We start from the raw sequence: 19,022 nt of genomic DNA, 5'->3' as shown, positions 1-19,022 counted from the left end.
AGCCTACTCTCTTTCTCTTTTCCTTGGCACCTAGAATGCTTGTTGAGCTAATCTCTTTCTTTAAAGAATCTGGCTCGTAGCAGCATGTGTCTAGGTGCTTTATGCCTGCGGCTAAAGTGCGACCGAAGTGCGAGCTAAGTGACGTGGAGCTACATTCGTTTGTATGAGCGGCTTAGGCTAATTATAGGTACCACCTGGTCACTTAGGTCGGAGTTAACCTTTATGATATTACCGTCGCTAGTATTGAAGGCGTCTACATAAGTTGCTTGTGTGAGTTGCTTGAGTTTGTGGGATTTAAGGTGGGATGCTTGAAGTGCGACCGAAGTGCGACCTAAGTGATGTGAAGCTACATTCGTTTATATGAGCGGCTCAGGCTAGCTGTAGGTACCACCTGGTCACTTAGCTCAGAGTTAACCTTTACGATATTACCATCGCTAGTATTGAGTGTGCCTACGTGAGTTACTAGAGTTCATAGGATTTAAGGTGGGATGCTTGCTCTATTTAGCATAGGGGGGATTTGGCTAAGCAGTTCGTTACTTGGCTGGCTTGTAAGGAGGCCCCCTTTGTAGCCCTACCCGGCATGAAAGGGATCTCATCGCGCAGATCTGCCTTTCCTCTTTCCTACTCTTTGCCCTGAGAATTTAGCTTGACCTTCTCTCTTTCCCTTTTCCTTGACACCTAGAATGCTCGTTGGAAGAATCTCGTTTTTAAGGAGTCTGGCTCGTAGCAGCATACGCCAGGTGCTTTATGTCTGCGACTAAAGTGCGAGATAAGTGACGTGAAGCTCCATTCAGATATATGGCTAATCCTAGGTAATCATAGGTAGGAGGTAGTTTAATAGGTCGCATTTTGGAATCAATTCCATGATCTGGTGTATAGTTCCTGCTCACCTCTGTAGCACTCCCACTATGCCTCCTGCCTACGCCGCACTGATGCATACGAGGACTTCGACTGATATAATTGAAACTTCCGGCACGACGACGGAGAGCTTGTATGCTGGGCTGCAGGATCAAGGCCCTAGAGCAACTAGCTCTCTCTGCAGACAGGCATTAATGACTAGATGGCTAAGGAGGTGCCATAACCCCGAAGGTCAGGGTGGCCCTGAAGTCCTGTACCATGGGTAGACTCAAGCTAGAAGCCTGATATCACAACTGGTGTGTTGTTATCATAGTGCTTTTGGAAAATCGTTGGTTTATTATCTCCGAGTTTTGTGGAAAGTGGTGTTAGGCTCACTTGCCCTTATAGTAATCTAGGTCAGTGGATAGTTTATATTTGCGACCTTAGTGCGACCTAAGTGACGTGAGAATAAATTCGTTTATATGGCCAACCCTATGTAATTGTAGATGCCAGGCTCTTGGATAGGTCGCAGTTTGAAATCAAATCAGCGAACTTTTGTATAGTACCTCCTCAATTCTCTAGCCCTCCTACCATGCCTCCTGCCCACGGTGCACCGATGGCTCGCCCTCTGGCCTGCACACGGGCACTTCGACTGAAACTATGACCACTGACCAATTGGAGTCGGGGAGTAGATACATATGTATCACCCTGCATCTGGGCTCAACCTGCATGCAACTCACAAGCCAGAGAAAGACGGGCAGCAAGCTGGTATTTCAAATACGATGATCATGAATGGGTTGCTTTCTATGGCTACCATTTTATGCCTAATGTTGAGACCTTCAAATACGGGACTTGGGCAGAAGGGAGAGAATTATATCAGAAAAGGAGATGGCGCTCCCGACTAACTTTCTACAATTGTGATGTCTGAGGCACCAAGGCAGTAACCGATGTCTTAACACATAACTTCATAGCAGGTTAGTACGCCCCAATTCCTATGAGAGGTCGCAGGATACGGGCTACGCCCATGGCCCGCCGGACGTTAATTATATTACTATGTACATACTCCGTAGCTATCAATAAGAAATTTGGGCATGTTAGTGCGTCTCAGTTAATGCAATGGGAAGGACACGGCCCTATACTCCAAGCCCAATGCCAGTGTGGGTGGCTTCCCTTGCCTGAAACATTGATTTCCATCCCTTCCTCGAGTATAAACCGAAGCCTCTAGAAAGGCATGCGGGGCTATATGCATCCAGAGAAACACAGTTATAGAGGGAGTACCTTGGCTGCAAGCGAACTCCCCTCTTCCCCACTCCATCCTCCTTTCGGCATGATCACTTGTCAATATAGTCTCGAAACCCCCGACAGACTGATGGATATATTTGTTGGTATCAGGATGTGAACGATGGTGTGAACGACGAAGACAGGATCATATAGGTACCTTGGTAATATCGGTCGACTTAATTTTGAGAAGATACCTTATGTACCTCGCTTGGTTGGATGCGTACAGTGCGAGCAGTGCCAGACATCTTGATCTCGGGGGATGTCGGAACATAAGGTGGGTAAGCAGAGGCGATGGCAGAGATAAAAAAAGGAATATGATATGTATGGAGTGTGGTGGAATAAAAAGTGAAATGGAAGTGACGCGAAAGTGACGCGAAAAGGTAAAAATTCATTGTAATATGTTATTCTGCAAAAGTGAAACCGACTCACTTGGTTCTCATGAATAAGTCAAATTAAGCAGATCACTCATGATCCCTCCCCTCCAAGTCTCGTTTTGTTCTGAGAAGTGCGAGTCAGTGCCCTGACTTCCAGTTTCATACACATGTCTTAAAGATCGACCATCAGTCAAGATGATATGCCAGCTGTCGATATCAATGAATCCATGAGATGCAAACACAATGGAATGATGCTGATGTCTAGTTTTGAAGATAAAAGACTGGTTCAATTAGACACACGAAATAAAGGTCTGATGCAAAGCTTTTGCCGAAACATTTGAAGGCCCATATTGCTTATACTTGTGTCTACTACATACATACGCACGCCCGTATGTAAACAGATACGGATATTGCATTTGTTCCGCCTAGCCGTTCATGACGATATACTCTAAAAGATGATAACTATGGAAGGGTCTACAAGAGAGATATCCAAGGGTTGGCGGAGATCAAGCTCTGTAGCGAGTTCGCAAAGTCTATGGAACAGAATGTATATATTAAATCAAGTTGCATAACGTAGCAACGCGTTATCAGGCTCATGATTTCTTCCAATTTCTCTAATAAAGCAAGATGGTGTCTCCAAAACCATAGATTGACGAGCCAATGGCTATAAAGAACGAAAAGACCCTACTAGAACGGAGTGTCTAAGACATCAAAGGAGACGAGAAGAGGTGGCAGATCAGTACATACAAGAACAATCAACATCCCCACAAGTAGAAATGATTTGGATCCATTGTCAACGCTACAAGGCTACCGACCTAAGGCAACGCATGCAGCCTGATCCTATAAAAGACTTCAGAACTCCCCCTGAGCCATCTTCTCCTCTTTGACACCCATAACTTCAAGATGGCTCCTCTAAATGATGACATTATCCTACTTGTCAGCGAGCACATGGATGATCAAAGGGATGGGCTTCGGCTTCTCCAGGTGTGCCGTCGATGGTACTCGTTACTTCTCCCCCGAGTCTACAAACGCATCTCGCTTTTCAACCAGCAGATCTACCTCCTCGCTCGTTCCATCAAAGCGAATCCTAAGATAGGTGCTGCTATCCGAGACCTAGATCTTCATTGGTGGAGTGGGCCTTTGCGCACCAAGCATTACGATTTGGATATGTTCATGGAAACCATACAACAAACGAGCCATTCCAAACCAGACCGTCAGAGGTGGGAAAATGCTTTGCGACAAGGATGTCCGGATGCATGGCTTGCAGTACTTGTACTGTCACTGGAGTCGGTCACCACCCTGTGTATGCTTTTCCCAGGCTGGTCGCCTTATTTCATCCCCCTGGTGACGCAAATCGCCGCCCAAAAGGAGCCATTTGATTCACACCCAGTCTTGCAGAATTTGGAAACGGTCACAGCCTGGAGCGAAGAGGATGAATTCTTCTACCATGAGATCGATTTTCGCGCTTTCTTTTATCTTCCGGCAATGAAAGAGCTCTCGGTGCAACATATCCTCGCAGCCGAAGTTCAACGTAGTTTCTCGATTGCACCTGCGCTGGGGACATCGGGAATCAGGAAAATTCAGTTGGAGGGTATGGCTGAGGGGGGCAAAGGCAACCAAATCGCTTCCTGTGCCAACCTGGAGATCTTCGACTATCACCATAGCCAACATCCCATCTGGGGTTCTCTTGCTCCCGGTATCTATGAGGCACTTACCACCCAGAGACATAGCCTCCAGGTCCTTCGGCTAAGAGATAGCCACGAGTTGCCATCTATTCTCTGGAATGAGGAGTTTGAACCCTTTGAACTCCCGGGACCAGCTGAGTTTGGCTCTCTGGCTGAGTTTTCACAGCTTCGTGAACTGAGGATACCAGTATTTCTGCTCTTGCGGTTTGATTTTAACATCTTACCGAGGGTATCCCTTCCAGAGGTACTACCATCCAGCCTTCAACATCTGAACCTCACCCACTGTTTTGAGTATGCCTTCACTATTGTGGCCAAGAATCTGGAACTCCTGCTAGCGCAGCAAAAAGAGCGATTCCCAAATTTGGGAAACCTGGAAGTCCAATCCAATGATTTTGTATTGGTTCCCGAGGCCAGTTCGGCTCACCCCGCGAACCAGCTTGTTCCAGCAAGTACACCACAGGCGTTTGTGCCAGTTGAGATGCTATGTCGGCGACTAGGGATCCAGTTCAAACTCAGCAATCTTAGCTAGTATCGTCTCATTGTGTGAGAGAATCGCAAGTCAACTCAATTGAATGGGGAGATATCAGATGGCGTGGGAGCTGTATGTAGTACATCCGGAATTTAGACACGCCTGGATTCATAATGACAATACAAGTCTACAAACAATGCACCACTAAATCAATACAGTCGACAAGTTTATGTGTAGTCTACATTGGAAAGACGAACTAATTCTAAGAATAGCCAAGCATCATGACATTAAATGCCTCTAAAGCTTGCTAGATTCAATTGAGATTATCTGCTTGCTTGAAACTGTACAAAGCATGATTGAGTACGAAGGACCAACCAGCAAGCAAGCATTGTGAACTGGAGGCCCTAATCAAAAAGAATGCCAGATAGATTGACGCCGATGGAAGATGCAAGGGGGGTTCTGAACAACCGCGTAAGCCCCCGACCATGTTTCATGAAATGCCCATCAGAAGAAAAGAAAGAGGTGGGTCATCAATGTCAAAGACGAATCGGGATATTTTGCGCGCCGGGAATAATAATTATTGCAGAGCAAAGTTCGAGAGATTGTACACAGAAAGCGAAATGGTGACGGCTCCCAAAGGAGGACGAACAACCACGGGCTTAACGGTAAGCACCTGGTTATGGTGTATGAGTAAAAGTGCCACGATGGGAGGGATAGAAGGTAATCTTACCAGAGTAGGGGTTCATTCCCCCTGGGGCTTGAGCTGTGCCCGATCCGTGTGGATTTTGCGGTATCTGTATTTGGGAGATGTCGGCAGGGACTTCGACGTGGCGAAGAAGGTCGACCATTTTCTCAGGAGAAAGGCGGGCAATATTATAGGAAGACGCTGAAGGCATGATGCTCAATAGATTCACCACTTCACGAGGCAGAGGAGCTGGAGAACCTTGAGGTCTGTATGAAATGGTCTGACCGTTCAGTTGTTGCACGCGTTTTGGCTGGTCGAGACGCCGGGCTTGTGCACCCTTCATTGGAGACTCAGCGCGAATAAACTTTCGTGGGCGGTTCGAGTCATCATCAAAGTCATCAGCGGGGTATGGTCGCTTGGGTGAATTGAGGGAGGTATCCATATATCTTGCCATAGGAGAGCCGTGAACTTCCGCGGCAACTCCTGGCATGGTGGTCTTCTGTCGGGTCTGGGAAGGCGACAAGATCAATTTCACAGATGTAGGGTCAAAGGTCGTGTTAGCGTAACGATTAGCGAATTGTTCCAAAGCGGGATCCTCGGGGTATAATTCGCGCATGCGGTTCTCCAGGTTGATCACCTGTGTGAGATCGCCATAGCGAGACTCGTATCCGTGAAGGAAAGAGAAGATGGGTTTAGCTTTGTGGACATTCTCGGGGTTCGATGCCAGTTTCCTGACGGTTGTTTCAAACACAGCTCGAGCATCTTTAGTGGTGGTTAGTAAGAATTCAAGGATGCGGGATGATCAACATACTGATGGTGTCATTAATATCTAGCAGATGCTTCAAGTACTCGAGCGCAAAATGCTCATCATCTGGGAAGAGTTTTGCACCTCTCTCGAATATCTTGGTTGCTGCGGGATCTTTATAGCAATGGTACTCCACTAGAGCACTAGCAATGTAGACATCACTAGTGATCCGACCGCGCCTCCGGGCTTCGGCAAAGATCTGGCGAGAGCCGGCCGGTTCTCCAGGCTTTCCCTTGCCCTGAATGCGCCGCATAGAGCGCAGCAGCGCAATCCATGAAAAGGAGAGGGTCTTGGAGATAATGTTGATTTGAACAGAATGGGCCTTGCGAACTGCATCAATTTGTTCCTTCTTCGCCGCTTCTCGTTCTTTTGCTTCGGGGTCTGCCTCATCTTCATTCTGAGGCTGGCCCTCGGCATTTGATGGAGCGAAATTAGCTTCAATGAGTGCAACATCCTGGGCTTCCTGGTTGCGAGCCTTGTTGATCAGCTCGTAAAGTGCATCAAGCAACTTGTCGTATGGTTCCCGGACCTTGGCGGCACGCTTGGTGGAATCCTGTTCAGACTCTGAGGTAACCTCGAGTCGATCCGCGCGTTTGAATGCTAGCAGACAACTCTCTGGGTTTGCATCAATGCCCTTCTTTAAAAATTCAGAGCCTTCATCATCCATATCATTCTGGAAGCAGAATTCGGCTGCATCAAACCACATTTCAGGGAAGAATGTGAGTGCCATAAGTGCCTGTTTGTAGAAATAGACCACGCGGAGCTTGAAAGCGGCAGGGTCCTCCTCCTTAAGAACTAGAGGATCTTGCTTTTCCCACGCCATCCAGCGCTTCCAGATATCTGCTTGTGCTGCAAATTCAACATCACCTTCGGAACCAGGAACAGGAGGGAGTGGTGGAAGTGTGGTACGGATCAGGTCGCGTGTGATGTTCTGTAATTCAGTGAATGAACTGCGGGCAGTCATGTAGGATGGTGAATGCTCTTGGAGGAATTTTCGGCCCTAATGGTGAAAGTTAGTAAAAGGGATTAATTTGAACACTTTCAGGCTTACAGTGAGTTTGTTGAGATTCATCTCGAATTGATCATACTCCTTCCAAAGAGCATTGACAGCCTGTGTCGGCACACCGATAGCTCGCTGGTAAGCTTTTCGCAGAAGGTCCATCTTTTGTTGATCCTGCCATCCAGTACCACCTACGACGCCTGGCCCGGAACGAATGAACTCAATATAGTCTGTCCAGATGTTTCCGGAATCCTTGTCCATTCCGACATATTGGATTGCCATTTCATATGCCGATGAAATGGTCTTCCTTGCCTGACCAGAGGCATCTGTTGTCAAAGGATTACGACGACGGATATAATCAAGGTAGACAGACCAGAGCTGGACACTGGGGGTTGACAGAAGCGTTCGATTGAATATCTGCTCCAAACGGAAGAATTCATTGAGCTCAGACTCCATGTTGGCATACGCCACCCATTGATCAGCCTAGAATATATGGGTTAGCAATCTTTCTCTTTGCTGAAAGACGCAAAAGACACCAGAACAAGGTGAACGAATTGATGAGACTGAACAAAGCGAACAAAGATAAGCTTACCGCCATGGGGAAGATTTCCAAGAAACGGTCATATGTCTCTCGCGCGCTGTCTAGTCTGTTGCGGCTTCTGTGCTCTGCGATTAACTCCAACCATGCAGGGATATCACCTCGGGGATCCTTTTGAATCCGGTCTTCCAGCATTCCCACTCGGTCATGAGCCAGCCGACCCTTGGAAGCAGGAGAATCAGGTACAGATGTAGAAAGAGTACTGCTCTGCATGGTTGCGGATTGCAAATCTTGCGCAGCCCAATGCGATTGACCAGGAACAGAAGAAGGATCAATATTAGAAACAGGAGTAGGAGAATAAGAACTATGAGCAACAGCTTGTCCACTGGCAGATCCCTGCTCAGCTTGGTGTGAAGATACATCAGGGGAAGTGTTTTGAATTGCATTTCCTGAGCTGGGGTCTTCAGACATGGTGACAGGCATAGCAATGGAATCCTCGCCCCCAAGTACAGCCGGCGGCTCATAGTCCGCATCGCCCTGTTCATCCTCATCCTCATCAACCACGAATCCTCCAATCGTCTTGGGCTGCGCCGCAGCGCCAGATGGTGGCATGGGAGTCGACGACTCAGCACGTGAGGAGTTTGGGGTAGGATCGAGCGAGTCGCTGGTCTGGGCAGCATCTAGGTCTGCAGCGACGGTGGAGTTAGGAACAGCATCCTCTGTGTCATTGGGCAGTGTCACATCAGGAATGCCAATCTCAGGCTCCTTGGCGTCAATAAAGGATGTCGTGTACTGATCGCCCAATGCTTGTGAGGGGTCGTATTCATCGGAATCTGCATCTGAGTTATTGCCATCCTGCTCCTCGGCGGGGGTCTGAGAATCGACATTCAAGGCCTGCGCCTGAAAGAAAGCAGCCTCAGCTTCATCATCCGCCATAGTGAGGGAGGTTTGCGATAATCGCAAAGTGACGGGGATGGGATTGGGTAGCTGGGGAAGTTAGAAGTCAACGGCGCAAATCTGAACAGGGTTTGCGCGATGATAGGATATCGGTTGATCTGAAAGAAATCAAATCTTCCAAGGGTCAAGGGTGAAGGTGGAACACAGCCACTGGAGACAGCCCTCAGCCGCAATATGTGATAGCAAATAGCCAAGCAATACAACGAGTGAAAGATCAAAGCTATGATGTCTGCAAGTTGCCGTGGTGAAATGAGGGTCACGTGCGGGCGGTGAGTTCAATGCGAGGGACGCGAACGGCGCGTCGATCGATGGGCTCCTCGCATTGTGCTGGAGGGGTTGAGAGTAAACTGCATTCTTGTGGACCTGTTTATTTCTCTGGCTTTCCCTTTTGATTTCTCTCCTCGATTTCTTCCCCCCTGTTCATACAAATATCCTCCTTTCACCTCTTCACCTCTCCAATCCGTACATACCCTCATATCTTATCACAATGTCCGTCGTCTCACTACTCGGGGTGAAAAACCTCAACAACCCGGCGCCTTTCACCGCCTCCTACCAATTCGAAATTACCTTCGAGTGTCTTGAGCAGCTCCAAAAGGGTGAGTGATGACTGTTGGCCCTCTCATGATTGAATCTTCTAACAAACTCTCAGATTTGGAATGGAAACTCACCTATGTCGGTTCCGCCACTTCGTACGTCGACTCTTCACCCCTCATCGCCCCATACCAATCTTTCATGCCCTAACCTGAATAGATCCGAGTATGATCAGGAACTCGACTCCCTCCTTGTCGGACCCATCCCCGTTGGAGTGAACAAGTTTATCTTCGAGGCCGATGCGCCAGATGTGAAGCGCATTCCTACTTCTGAGATGCTCGGTGTCACCGTCATCCTACTTACCTGCAGCTACGACGGCCGAGAGTTCGTTCGAGTTGGATACTACGTGAACAACGAGTACGATAGCGAGGAGCTTGCCGCTGAGCCCCCTGCGAAGCCCATTATCGAGCGCATTCGCCGCAATGTCCTCGCTGAGAAGCCCCGTGTGACTCGCTTTGCTATCAAATGGTAAGATCCCTTGTTTTGTTTTATTTGTTTACCTCTCTGGGATTTCTATTTACTTTTGTTTCTTTTAGGGACTCTGAGGATTCTGCCCCCGCCGAATACCCCCTGACCAACCCGAGGCCGACGGTCTCGAAGATGACAGCGGAGCGTACGGCGCCGAGGAGCGTGAGCTTGAGGCTGCGCTCCTCAAGGAGCTCGAGGAGTCTAACAAGCCCGCCGAGGGCGATGACCATGAAATGGATGGCGCCGACGCTCCTGCTGGCAAGGATGATGATGAGGACGATATCTCCGATGCCGAGAGTGAAGATCTCGAGGCGGAGAGTGACGATGATGAGGATGATCTTGACGAGGAGGAGGGTGGTGATGCCGATGAAGATGTCGAGATGGGCGACGACGCCGAACACAAGGATGATGCTGCCAAGCCTACTCACCAGGCGCAGCCTGAGCTCATGGTACACTAGATCAAGGTGTATCACGGGCTCGCAGGAGTGTTCCTTTGCTCTCGATCTCTTCCCTTCTCAAATTCTTTTTTACGACAGCCAGAACGCAACGTTTACGACCTTCGAACTTATTCTCCATGTTCCAACCCTCCAACGGGCATTGACTCTATATTAGGTCTATAGAATTGAAATAATTTTAAATTCCACTGGCCTAGGCCTAGGGTCAGCCACCCAAGTTTCGAGCTTCTTTTCGCCCAAGCATGTCGTAATGTGTCCAATTGCCTAACAGTTTCCCGTGTATACAACCTTAGAACGCCCATTAGACATAATACCACACCAATTAAGCCTTCAGGTAGCCCAGGCACTAATGAATGTCCATCCCTCTATACTAATCTAGGCAATAATAGCATCATGCCGTCTAGGTACGATGAAAAAATCGATGAACCATCCATCCTGCACCAAGATTCGCAACCTAAACTTCGGGCTATTTCGTATGCTGGTTGCATAGCAACGCGGATAGTGAAAACTGATGTCTCGCGTTCCAACTTTTAAGGTTTGTTTTATCCCCTGTTTCTCATTAGCTTTCTCACGCGGGCTATAACCGAACACATCCATAAATGTCTCGGAGCTACAGGTACTTTTGCCATTCTCTGTTATATATTTTGCTACTCAAGGGACTCAATCCTTCCGAGACCCTACCTAGACAGATTACGCAATGCCTCAAACTGGCTGGATCCAACTTCCAGCAATCAAGATTTGCCAAGTAGAAGTGGAAAGGGTGGGATTGCAAACTGATCTATCACATCCCGGGGATTTGACCAAACCTGACGCCGGAACAGAAAAAGAAAAACAAACCCCCTGCGATTCAACCATGTACGGAGTAGCTATACTCCATAGCAACCTTTTTATTCTGCAGCAAAGACAAGCTAAAGTCCAAACTTTGAACCAAGTACTAAAGTGAACTACCGGTCAGCGACAGTTATGCAAGGGGGTGAACACTGGGGGCGAAGAGTCCGGTGGAGGATCGACTTACAGCCTAAGACAGCCTTCTTCTTTTGTGATTGTACGTATTTGCCAACGTCGTTGGCGAACCCGCTGCTGTTTTCCTCTAGTCTGTCCATGCTGTCGCCGACAATGCCGAGACGCTCGGTGCGCTCCTGGACTTGACGTGACATGTAAGACCAGTAGCCTTCTTGACTGCCGCTCTGTTGAGGGGGTGGTGGGGCCCGGCCTTCTCTGAGGGCTTTTCGGCGTTCTTCGTCTTCGAATTTCATCTGTTCAAGCATCCTCTTTGATGGAGGTCGCTCCGGGCCACCAACTAGAATTTATGTCAGGATTTGTTCAGCAAGAGATTTCAAAAAGTGACATACTTAGAATATCCATGTCTGCTGGCGAGATGTATTGTGTGCCAGAGATCCATTGCATATTGGTGATGGTAGGGCGTGGGGGAAGCACAGCTTCCGGATTAAAAAGCTTGTCTTTTGAGGGATGCCTACAGGCAGCGTCAGCTTTGTGATATGGAGAATTTGTTGGGAACACATACAGTCCGTTTCCACTACCCCAGACATTGAACAATCCTATCTCTGAAGGGCCCACCCATGTCATAATGTTTCCTGTAGGGGTGATGCACGCCTCCGAAAGGCGTCGCATTTCTGCAATATGGCTAATCTTGGCGCAACCAATATCTCGAAGAGCAGGGATCGAGAATGCTCGTGCGTTGCCATCGCCGAAGAGACCGACCAAGCTGTAGCCCCGTCCTTCGGTCTTGACGACGGCTGCCGAGTCGCAGAGATAATCCTCCCATGACTTATGGGCACCCTTTGCTGTTGGGGGCTTAAACATGCGACAGCCAGATGCAGTCACAGCAATAACGACACCATTGACCTTAACACCAGTTCTCAACCCTCCGACAGCACTTGGGGTGGCTAAAGCAAGACCCCCAGAGTCGGCATCAATGGGAATGATGTTAATAACGGCGTCTTCAACTGACGAGGACCCAACAAAAGCAGCTTCATATGTGCCATTGGAAGCAGGGAGAATCTTGAAAGTTGCCACATTTCCTCTGCTTGTGCCGACGAAGCAGCAGATGCTTGAGTAGTCTAGTGAAAGGTTAGTATATTAGTATACTTCTCTGGTATACTAGCCCGAATCATGCGTACCTTCACCGTCTAAGGTCATCACACCAAACTCAATCTGAGTAGCCCACTCTGCTTGGTTTTCCTCCGACATACGGCTCTTGCGGAAACCACTCCGCTTGTGTGCCTTGAGAATCTCTGACAGATGGGCGGTGTGTATGATCGCGGGACCTCGCAGGTCAATGATAACCAAAGCACCACCCTGGTAGCCGGCGGCAACAAATCCAACCTGTCCATGCTTCAACGCTGTCACCGGACCTTGTTGCATATCCAAAAGAGTGAGTGGAAGCATTCCTGTCTTCAGACCAGGGTCTGTTCGCTGGGTAATCGGAGTCAGCTTTCCTGGCCCTTGGTTAGCACCAGGAGGATCTTCCCGTCCATACGAGGAATTGTTGCCCCATCGGAAGATAGCAAGCTCTCCAGTTTTGAGACCGATGGACATCTCGCCTGAGCCACTGGCGAGAGACATTTCGGTTACTTCAATGCTGCTGACTCGACCTATGGCACGGGCAAGATCAACTTGAACCACATCGCCATTCTCGATTTCATCATCATGTCCACAATCCCAAATACGGACGGTTCCATCTGCATGCGCGGTTGAAATGATGTTGCGGTTCTCAAAACGCTTGAGGGGGTTCTTTGCTTCTTTGCCACCCACCGCAAATCTAGGTCCCTGCAAACGGCGCTCCCTCAGACCGAGCCATACTGACCGATCAACGGGAGTGAGCACTGCTTTGTTTACGAAGGGATGAACAAAAGTGAGGAAAGGGTGAAGCATATTAGTAGGAGTGATTGCGTGTCCACTGGGGAAACTAAGAGAGATAATTTCACCCGAGGATAGGATAGCAAGAAGTGCGATGGGATCATGGGCGCCATTGAAATAAGGCGATGATCGAGGGATGAGGCAAAAATCGACAACCTTAGCTCCCGGTGGGACAGAAAGGTTCATTTGTCGTCGTGGTCGCTCGAGGTAAGTAGACAGAATTTGCCAAGATGAAGTCTGATAGTTGGGGGTTGGGCCCATATCCAGGAAAACGAGGCCCTTGGTTTGATTGCCTGGTGGTCGACCACCAGCCACCAGAAGACCAGTTTCGTCCGTATTGTCCTTAGCGCACCAAATGGCATTTGTGATGGGCTCTTTGGGTCCAGTATCATCACCGGGCGAGCCGGGTCTACCAGCACCTGGCTGGTCGACATTGGGTGTCTGGACTGTCCGTGCATGAAGTTTACGGCCGTCCTTCGTATCCCAAAGGACTAGACTGGAATCCTCATGGATAGTCAAAATAAAGATTCCATTGGGGTGCCAGATTGCTTTCTTCAGCTTCGGTCTGCGCACGTCCTGAGACGGTAGACAATCACCACCCGGAGCCCCGGGAGGAATCTCGTAGACAAAAAACTTTTGAGCGATATTCTGCTTGAATGTGAACGTCACCGCTCCCTCAGGATATCCCACTAGAATCTTGCCAATATCTCGTGGAGAAAACTCCAGCGACACAACAGGGAAGAACCTCGCGCGAGGGTTGCGTTCCAACCACAAGTTCGGAACCCTGAACGGCGTCAAGGACTCTCGATCGAGATCATACGCAATAATTTCACCTATCAACAGGTCAATCCTTGCTTCTTTTCTTCCCGCGGGCAATGAACCGACCATTCTGCAGGCCAATGAACGCATAGTCCAAGCTAGGGTCTGTTAACAAAGCAGTCACTTGGCCGGGTGGCGCATAGGAGACCACCATGCGCCCAGTTTCCAGAGAGTATACGCAAATTTGATTCTTTGAGTCGATGCTAACAAGCTTGTCGGCGCAAAACTGGAGGAACCGCGCGGATGCTTTGCGCGGGAACTCGAAGACCACCGAGACCCGCCGTTGTCCAAAGACGTAGATCTGTCCGCTGCCGAATGAAGTATCGCTGGTGCCGACGGCGATAAGGGATTGTACGGGATTGTATGCGATAGCACTAATCTGTGAGTTCACGCCACATCGTGCGAACTAGAGACAAGTTAGTTGCGGAAAAGACGACGCCCGGGATGCTAAGACTCACATCGTCCAGGAGGAACAAGTCCGGGGATAAGCCCTCAGACAGGTCCTTCTGGATACCAGCTTGCTTTCCGCGCAGGAACTGAGCCATCTGCGATAAAACCGTAGTAGGTTATGGCGAAAGGGAAAAGTGGAAGCGGTCAAAAAGTGCGGAGAGACAAGGACTGACGCCATGGAGAAGCTAAACACGGATCTGCCCCGCTCCGCCCTATCGTTCGGCACGGCAACTTGGCATTTAAGGCAGCTTCATTCTTTTCTCCTATTCTCCTTGTGGATCTTCTACGGAGTACGCAGTACAGACAAAATACAGAGTACGGAGTATATCGATGCATGTTATGTCAAGATCATGCAATTGTCTCTGTGAGCCCCTTTCTTTGTAAAGATGTCATCACTCTCGAAAAGAACAGAACTCCGGATCACATGCAACTATATATGGGGCCCCGCTGAAAGAAACTCGCTATGCAACAGAACTAGTCTAACGATGATCATTTTGGCATCACATCCAGTGTGAGAAACAGTTATCACAGCAGAATGCCAGTCTATGTCAAGTCAAGTCTTGTCATTTCCGCAATAGTCTTTGTCAGTCGTCTCCGTGCGTCAAATTCGATCGTCTCATCTCGGCTTCGATAATATTGCACGGTGATCTGGGATACCAGTCGGTAGCACGCATACCTATGTCAAGAAAGGGGTTAGCATATTTCAATCAAGTGAAACGGTATTTCCAACACGTACAGGACCAGCCGTATGTTTTCCGACTTTGTTCTGGCCAACGACATCCCTGCCCCCTGCAGGACTGCTGGGGAAGGATTGGCGAAAATCTCTGCCATCAATACATCACCCCATAGGGCGCTGCTGAAGTCCACAATGCCCGACAGTTGTTTGGATTCTTCGTTCAATAGGACATGGGATGGTCGTCCAAAATCCACAACTACAAGACGCGGTAGCGATACATCCTCGAGAACAGGTGCCAAACGAGTTACCTCGTGCCGGATCTCCGAGTAAGGAAGATGGATGAACATGTCCTCGGCGTCGCGTAGAATGCCTTCGCATAAGGCACAGAAGGCCTCTCTCCAGGAGGGTCTTCCAGCGCCATACGCCACTTGCTGCAAAGAGCCAAATCCAGGGGCTGCATTTTGACCGATGGTGCTCACCAAGAAGCCCAAGTGACGATCAATCCCGTCCCTTTGGTGGGTGGTGAGTTCGCCCTCCATTTCCGACAGACTCTTCCCTTTCATATACTGCCGAATCAAATAGGCAGATCCCCAGAGTCTTCCATGAGGATCGTAATGATACAGCTGGGGAATACAAGGATTTGCACTCTGGCCTAGAAGAAACAGAAATTGGGCTTCGGTTTCGAGGAACGACCGCTCACGTCGAAGTAGAGCGGTCCTTGAGGACGGGGAGCCTTTGAGCAACAGATGTGCTCCATTCGACAAAGTAAGGAACCGTAGTGAATGAATGTGACCGTGGATTGGATATATGTGCTGTACATTGACCGTCGAAGGAAATAACCGCGAGAGAACATCATCGAGCCTATGATATTCGTCTGTCTCTGGAGCATGGGACTGCCGATAGAAAACCCCGTCGTGACTATTCGTTCCCCCGGGGGATGGCATGGTGGACCATGTTTTCACGTCAAATTGCTGCATCACGATCTATCCGATGAGGAGGCTCCGATCAACAAGGAGAGATAGTATATAAGCGAGGGTGTAACGACTCTTAAACCCGGGAAATAGACAGGCTGATAGGGGATGATATATGAGCCAGACTGTCATGTTATGACCCATGGACCTTCAGAGTCAAGAGGACAACTATATCTCGAAAGAGTATTTGGTTTGAAAAAAAAACATACTCCCATCAGGCTTGGCATCACGGAGATGGCTTCCAGAATGATAAAGTATTCGCTTAGGGAACCGTGTTTGGTAGACATTGTTGCACATCAACGGGACAGAGCGCCATAGTGGGATGTCTACGTAACATCTGCAGTTAAACAAAAGCCACGATAGGCATGTTCGCGCTATAATTCCACTTAAGACTGTCCACGCGAGATACGGGGCCGTCGAAAGGGACTGTTATCCGAGGTTGACCACGATAATTTGATTGCGGAGTCCAGATCGAAGACGATGTTTGGTTCAGAGAGCGTTCACAAGCGAGGGTCCAATAACGCCGCTGTCACATTGGCCGTTTAATCCGAATTATGGAGATCAAGTAAATTAAGTGAAGCCCAGCTCGCCTAAGGATCCCGCTCTCAGAAAAGTCACCATCCGAGCACCTGGACCCCCCGTCCAATCACAACGGCGCCTTGCCGAAGTCCCCAGGGAATAGAAGTCCGAGATCTTCTCGGGACTTCTTTTGACCCTTCGCGTTCTATTTTATGCCCCCGAGCCCTTTGTTTCGGTTATCTTCATTGTCTCTCCAGAGCTAATCCCTATCGGTCTTTCCGTTATGAACCCTCGCTTCTGATTGCTGGAATCTTCTGAAACACTCTACCCGACTTGTTTCTCCGCCATTTGCCCTGCAGGCCCGCGGAAATATTGATCTCTGAGGTGAAATGCAAGTCATTCCAAGGTTTCCGTAGTCGTGTCCCACCCTCACCGTGGGCTTAGGCCCCTTTTGGCCCAAGGATATACATATCCGCGCTCGGATTGTTTCCCAAATCTGATACATCCCATGTCGGGTGAAACTCACCCCATAGCTGATATAATATGTCGCCGATATCAAAACGAGGGATCCATGCCAAAGCCACCCCGGGCGGCTTGTGGCTGCATTAACTCACGTTGCGGCCCGAGTTAGCTAGTTTGGCATCTTAGGCGAAACAATAAGGGGTCAAGGAAGGTCATTCCAACTCGTATTGAGCAAAGACAACGGGGATTTGAATCAAGTGTAGCGTAGTCTGCTCGCAGCATGGATATAATTGGTTGCGTCATCATCAAAGACATGTCGGCATCGCTTACGGGCACGGAGTATATTGTCCCGAGGTCACCTTAGCTGATGACCAAGAAAGATTGAGCCCGTATTCATTCCCAGCGCACTGGAGATTGATCAAATTCCTACATCCTCTGGGCCGAGAACTACTATGTTGAACAAATAAGAACCCCCACCCCTCCCCCCGAATTTCCAAAGCAACAAAACATTTCCGTCGGAGTTCCTTTTCAACATTCCACAGGCTTAATGTCAGAATGAAACCAATCACCCAGATATATAGTTACGATGACCGGCAATAAGGAAAATAGTATGCACTATACAACGTGGAATTCCATTCAAGTGGGTTGCGCCTATTGTAGAAGGCATATATGAGGTATTGTACGGAGCAACTAAGGCTTAGATTCGGGGACCGGGGCGACTATCTCTTCTTTCGGAGAAGGGTCGTAGATTTCAGCCAAGTTAAAGCGTTTCAGCTTATCATAATCACCTTGAACTACACTCATACCAACAACATTCTGCAATGGGTCAGTTACAAATCCACTCGAAGAGGTGTTTCATTTCTCACCTGAGCAACATCGACGAGAATCATCAGATCGTAGTTCTTCAAATTCACCGGATGTTCAGGTCCGACAACGTCAGCGACGACCTTGATGATAATGTCCCGGTTGAGCTTTGAATTGCCGCGCACGGTAGGCCGAATGGCGTACTAAATAGATAGAAGATCAGCAACGTCCAACGTGCATTTCCCTTTACGGCAAGATGCGTTGTTAGGGGATTTCCATATCAGTAGGATCTTCGGTGCCCAATAGGGAGGGGTTCAACTCACCGTCTTCGGTGGCCCTCCCGAATGGAAATGGGGCTTGAGAATCTCTTTAGCAAAAGCCTCCAAATCCACACTCAGAGTCTTCCGAACAGACGTGACTGGATGCATGCGCTTAATATATCGACTTTTCTTAGTCTCTGGGTTCGCGTACGCTTCGGTACACAAACGGTGGACTAGCGCAACGGGGTCTATTGAGGGATCCAGACGCATGAATGTCACTATCAGGGATGATTAGTACACCATTGCGCGTTTTGAGGGCCGAGCGCATAAGCGAATGGCGTTTTTTGGATTCACCGGAGACCTACCACATGGCATGTCCATCTGCATGGGCTTGAATTGACGCGATTTGTCTTTGCTAGGCTGTAGGCCCTCCAGTTCCCTTCGGATCTGGGCTTCGATATCTTCATCATCGGTGTCTTGCTCTTCTTCCTCTTCCTTATCGGCCTCAAGAGCCTGGTACAAAAGTTAGTGTAACTGTACTAATGACCCTGAAGGGAAAAGAACTAAAGAATAAAAAACCCAAAAATAGGAAAACGGAAGGTTATCTCACCTGAGAGAAGATATCCATTGCCTCCGTCAGACATTTTTTTCTTTGCCCATGTCGCATGTCACAAAGACACCCACATCGCCTGATTCAATGCCGACGCGACTTGTCTGCTGCTTCTGCCATTTCCCACCCTAAAACCAACAGTGAGTAGGATTGAAAGGCTCTGCTCCGTAAATACATACCTTTCTCTTCTTTGCAGAGTGATTTGACCGTTCAGACATGGCTCTTTTCCCCATGGAATAGATAATCAAACTGGGTCTGATATCCAGAAATGTTGGCGGGGTCGGAGTTTTGTGTGATCGGCCCGGTCTGGGCTGTGATTGGATTGAGCCGGTGATCGACAACTTACGAGCGCTTCACCTTCGTATGGCTATACATCGTACCATAGCTTATTCCCAACTAAAAATAATAGCTTGGTGCTTATCTCTG

The 19,022-nt window shown here is 48.8% G+C and overlaps 6 protein-coding genes across 6 annotated transcripts; 2 read left to right on the top strand and 4 right to left on the bottom strand.

Annotated features, from left to right (window-relative positions):
• Positions 1 to 3,395: 3,395 nt before the first annotated feature.
• N7457_000250 (uncharacterized protein) lies at positions 3,396 to 4,706 on the top strand (the record flags this gene model as incomplete). Its single annotated transcript, XM_057171318.1, has 1 exon — positions 3,396 to 4,706. The coding sequence occupies one exon, from the start codon at positions 3,396 to 3,398 to the stop codon at positions 4,704 to 4,706; it is 1,311 nt and encodes a 436-aa protein (XP_057035221.1).
• Positions 4,707 to 5,323: 617 nt separating this feature from the next.
• rna14 (cleavage polyadenylation factor subunit RNA14) lies at positions 5,324 to 8,610 on the bottom strand (the record flags this gene model as incomplete). The annotated part of the gene is made up of 4 exons (XM_057171317.1): positions 5,324 to 6,093; positions 6,143 to 7,136; positions 7,188 to 7,619; positions 7,729 to 8,610. The coding sequence occupies 4 exons, from the start codon at positions 8,608 to 8,610 to the stop codon at positions 5,324 to 5,326; spliced, it is 3,078 nt and encodes a 1,025-aa protein (XP_057035220.1).
• Positions 8,611 to 9,118: 508 nt separating this feature from the next.
• Positions 9,119 to 10,148, top strand: asf1 (nucleosome assembly factor ASF1; the record flags this gene model as incomplete). The annotated part of the gene is made up of 4 exons (XM_057171316.1): positions 9,119 to 9,227; positions 9,281 to 9,320; positions 9,382 to 9,690; positions 9,830 to 10,148. 4 exons carry the CDS (start codon positions 9,119 to 9,121, stop codon positions 10,146 to 10,148), a joined length of 777 nt encoding a protein of 258 aa, XP_057035219.1.
• Positions 10,149 to 11,053: 905 nt separating this feature from the next.
• N7457_000247 (uncharacterized protein) lies at positions 11,054 to 14,389 on the bottom strand (the record flags this gene model as incomplete). Its single annotated transcript, XM_057171315.1, has 6 exons — positions 11,054 to 11,079; positions 11,161 to 11,445; positions 11,498 to 12,226; positions 12,287 to 13,858; positions 13,911 to 14,250; positions 14,303 to 14,389. The coding sequence occupies 6 exons, from the start codon at positions 14,387 to 14,389 to the stop codon at positions 11,054 to 11,056; spliced, it is 3,039 nt and encodes a 1,012-aa protein (XP_057035218.1).
• Positions 14,390 to 14,837: 448 nt separating this feature from the next.
• On the bottom strand, positions 14,838 to 15,914 carry N7457_000246 (phosphotransferase family protein; the record flags this gene model as incomplete). The annotated part of the gene is made up of 2 exons (XM_057171314.1): positions 14,838 to 14,970; positions 15,031 to 15,914. 2 exons carry the CDS (start codon positions 15,912 to 15,914, stop codon positions 14,838 to 14,840), a joined length of 1,017 nt encoding a protein of 338 aa, XP_057035217.1.
• Positions 15,915 to 17,612: 1,698 nt separating this feature from the next.
• N7457_000245 (THUMP domain-containing protein) lies at positions 17,613 to 18,814 on the bottom strand (the record flags this gene model as incomplete). The annotated part of the gene is made up of 6 exons (XM_057171313.1): positions 17,613 to 17,738; positions 17,789 to 17,929; positions 18,050 to 18,264; positions 18,352 to 18,499; positions 18,629 to 18,724; positions 18,776 to 18,814. The coding sequence occupies 6 exons, from the start codon at positions 18,812 to 18,814 to the stop codon at positions 17,613 to 17,615; spliced, it is 765 nt and encodes a 254-aa protein (XP_057035216.1).
• Between the last annotated feature and the right edge of the window lie 208 nt (positions 18,815 to 19,022).

Source organism: Penicillium paradoxum (assembly GCF_028828445.1).
Source record: "Penicillium paradoxum strain IBT 22861 chromosome Unknown utg000002l_segment0_segment0, whole genome shotgun sequence".
Lineage (NCBI taxonomy): Eukaryota > Fungi > Ascomycota > Eurotiomycetes > Eurotiales > Aspergillaceae > Penicillium > Penicillium paradoxum.
This window is presented reverse-complemented; position numbering and strand designations above follow the sequence as displayed.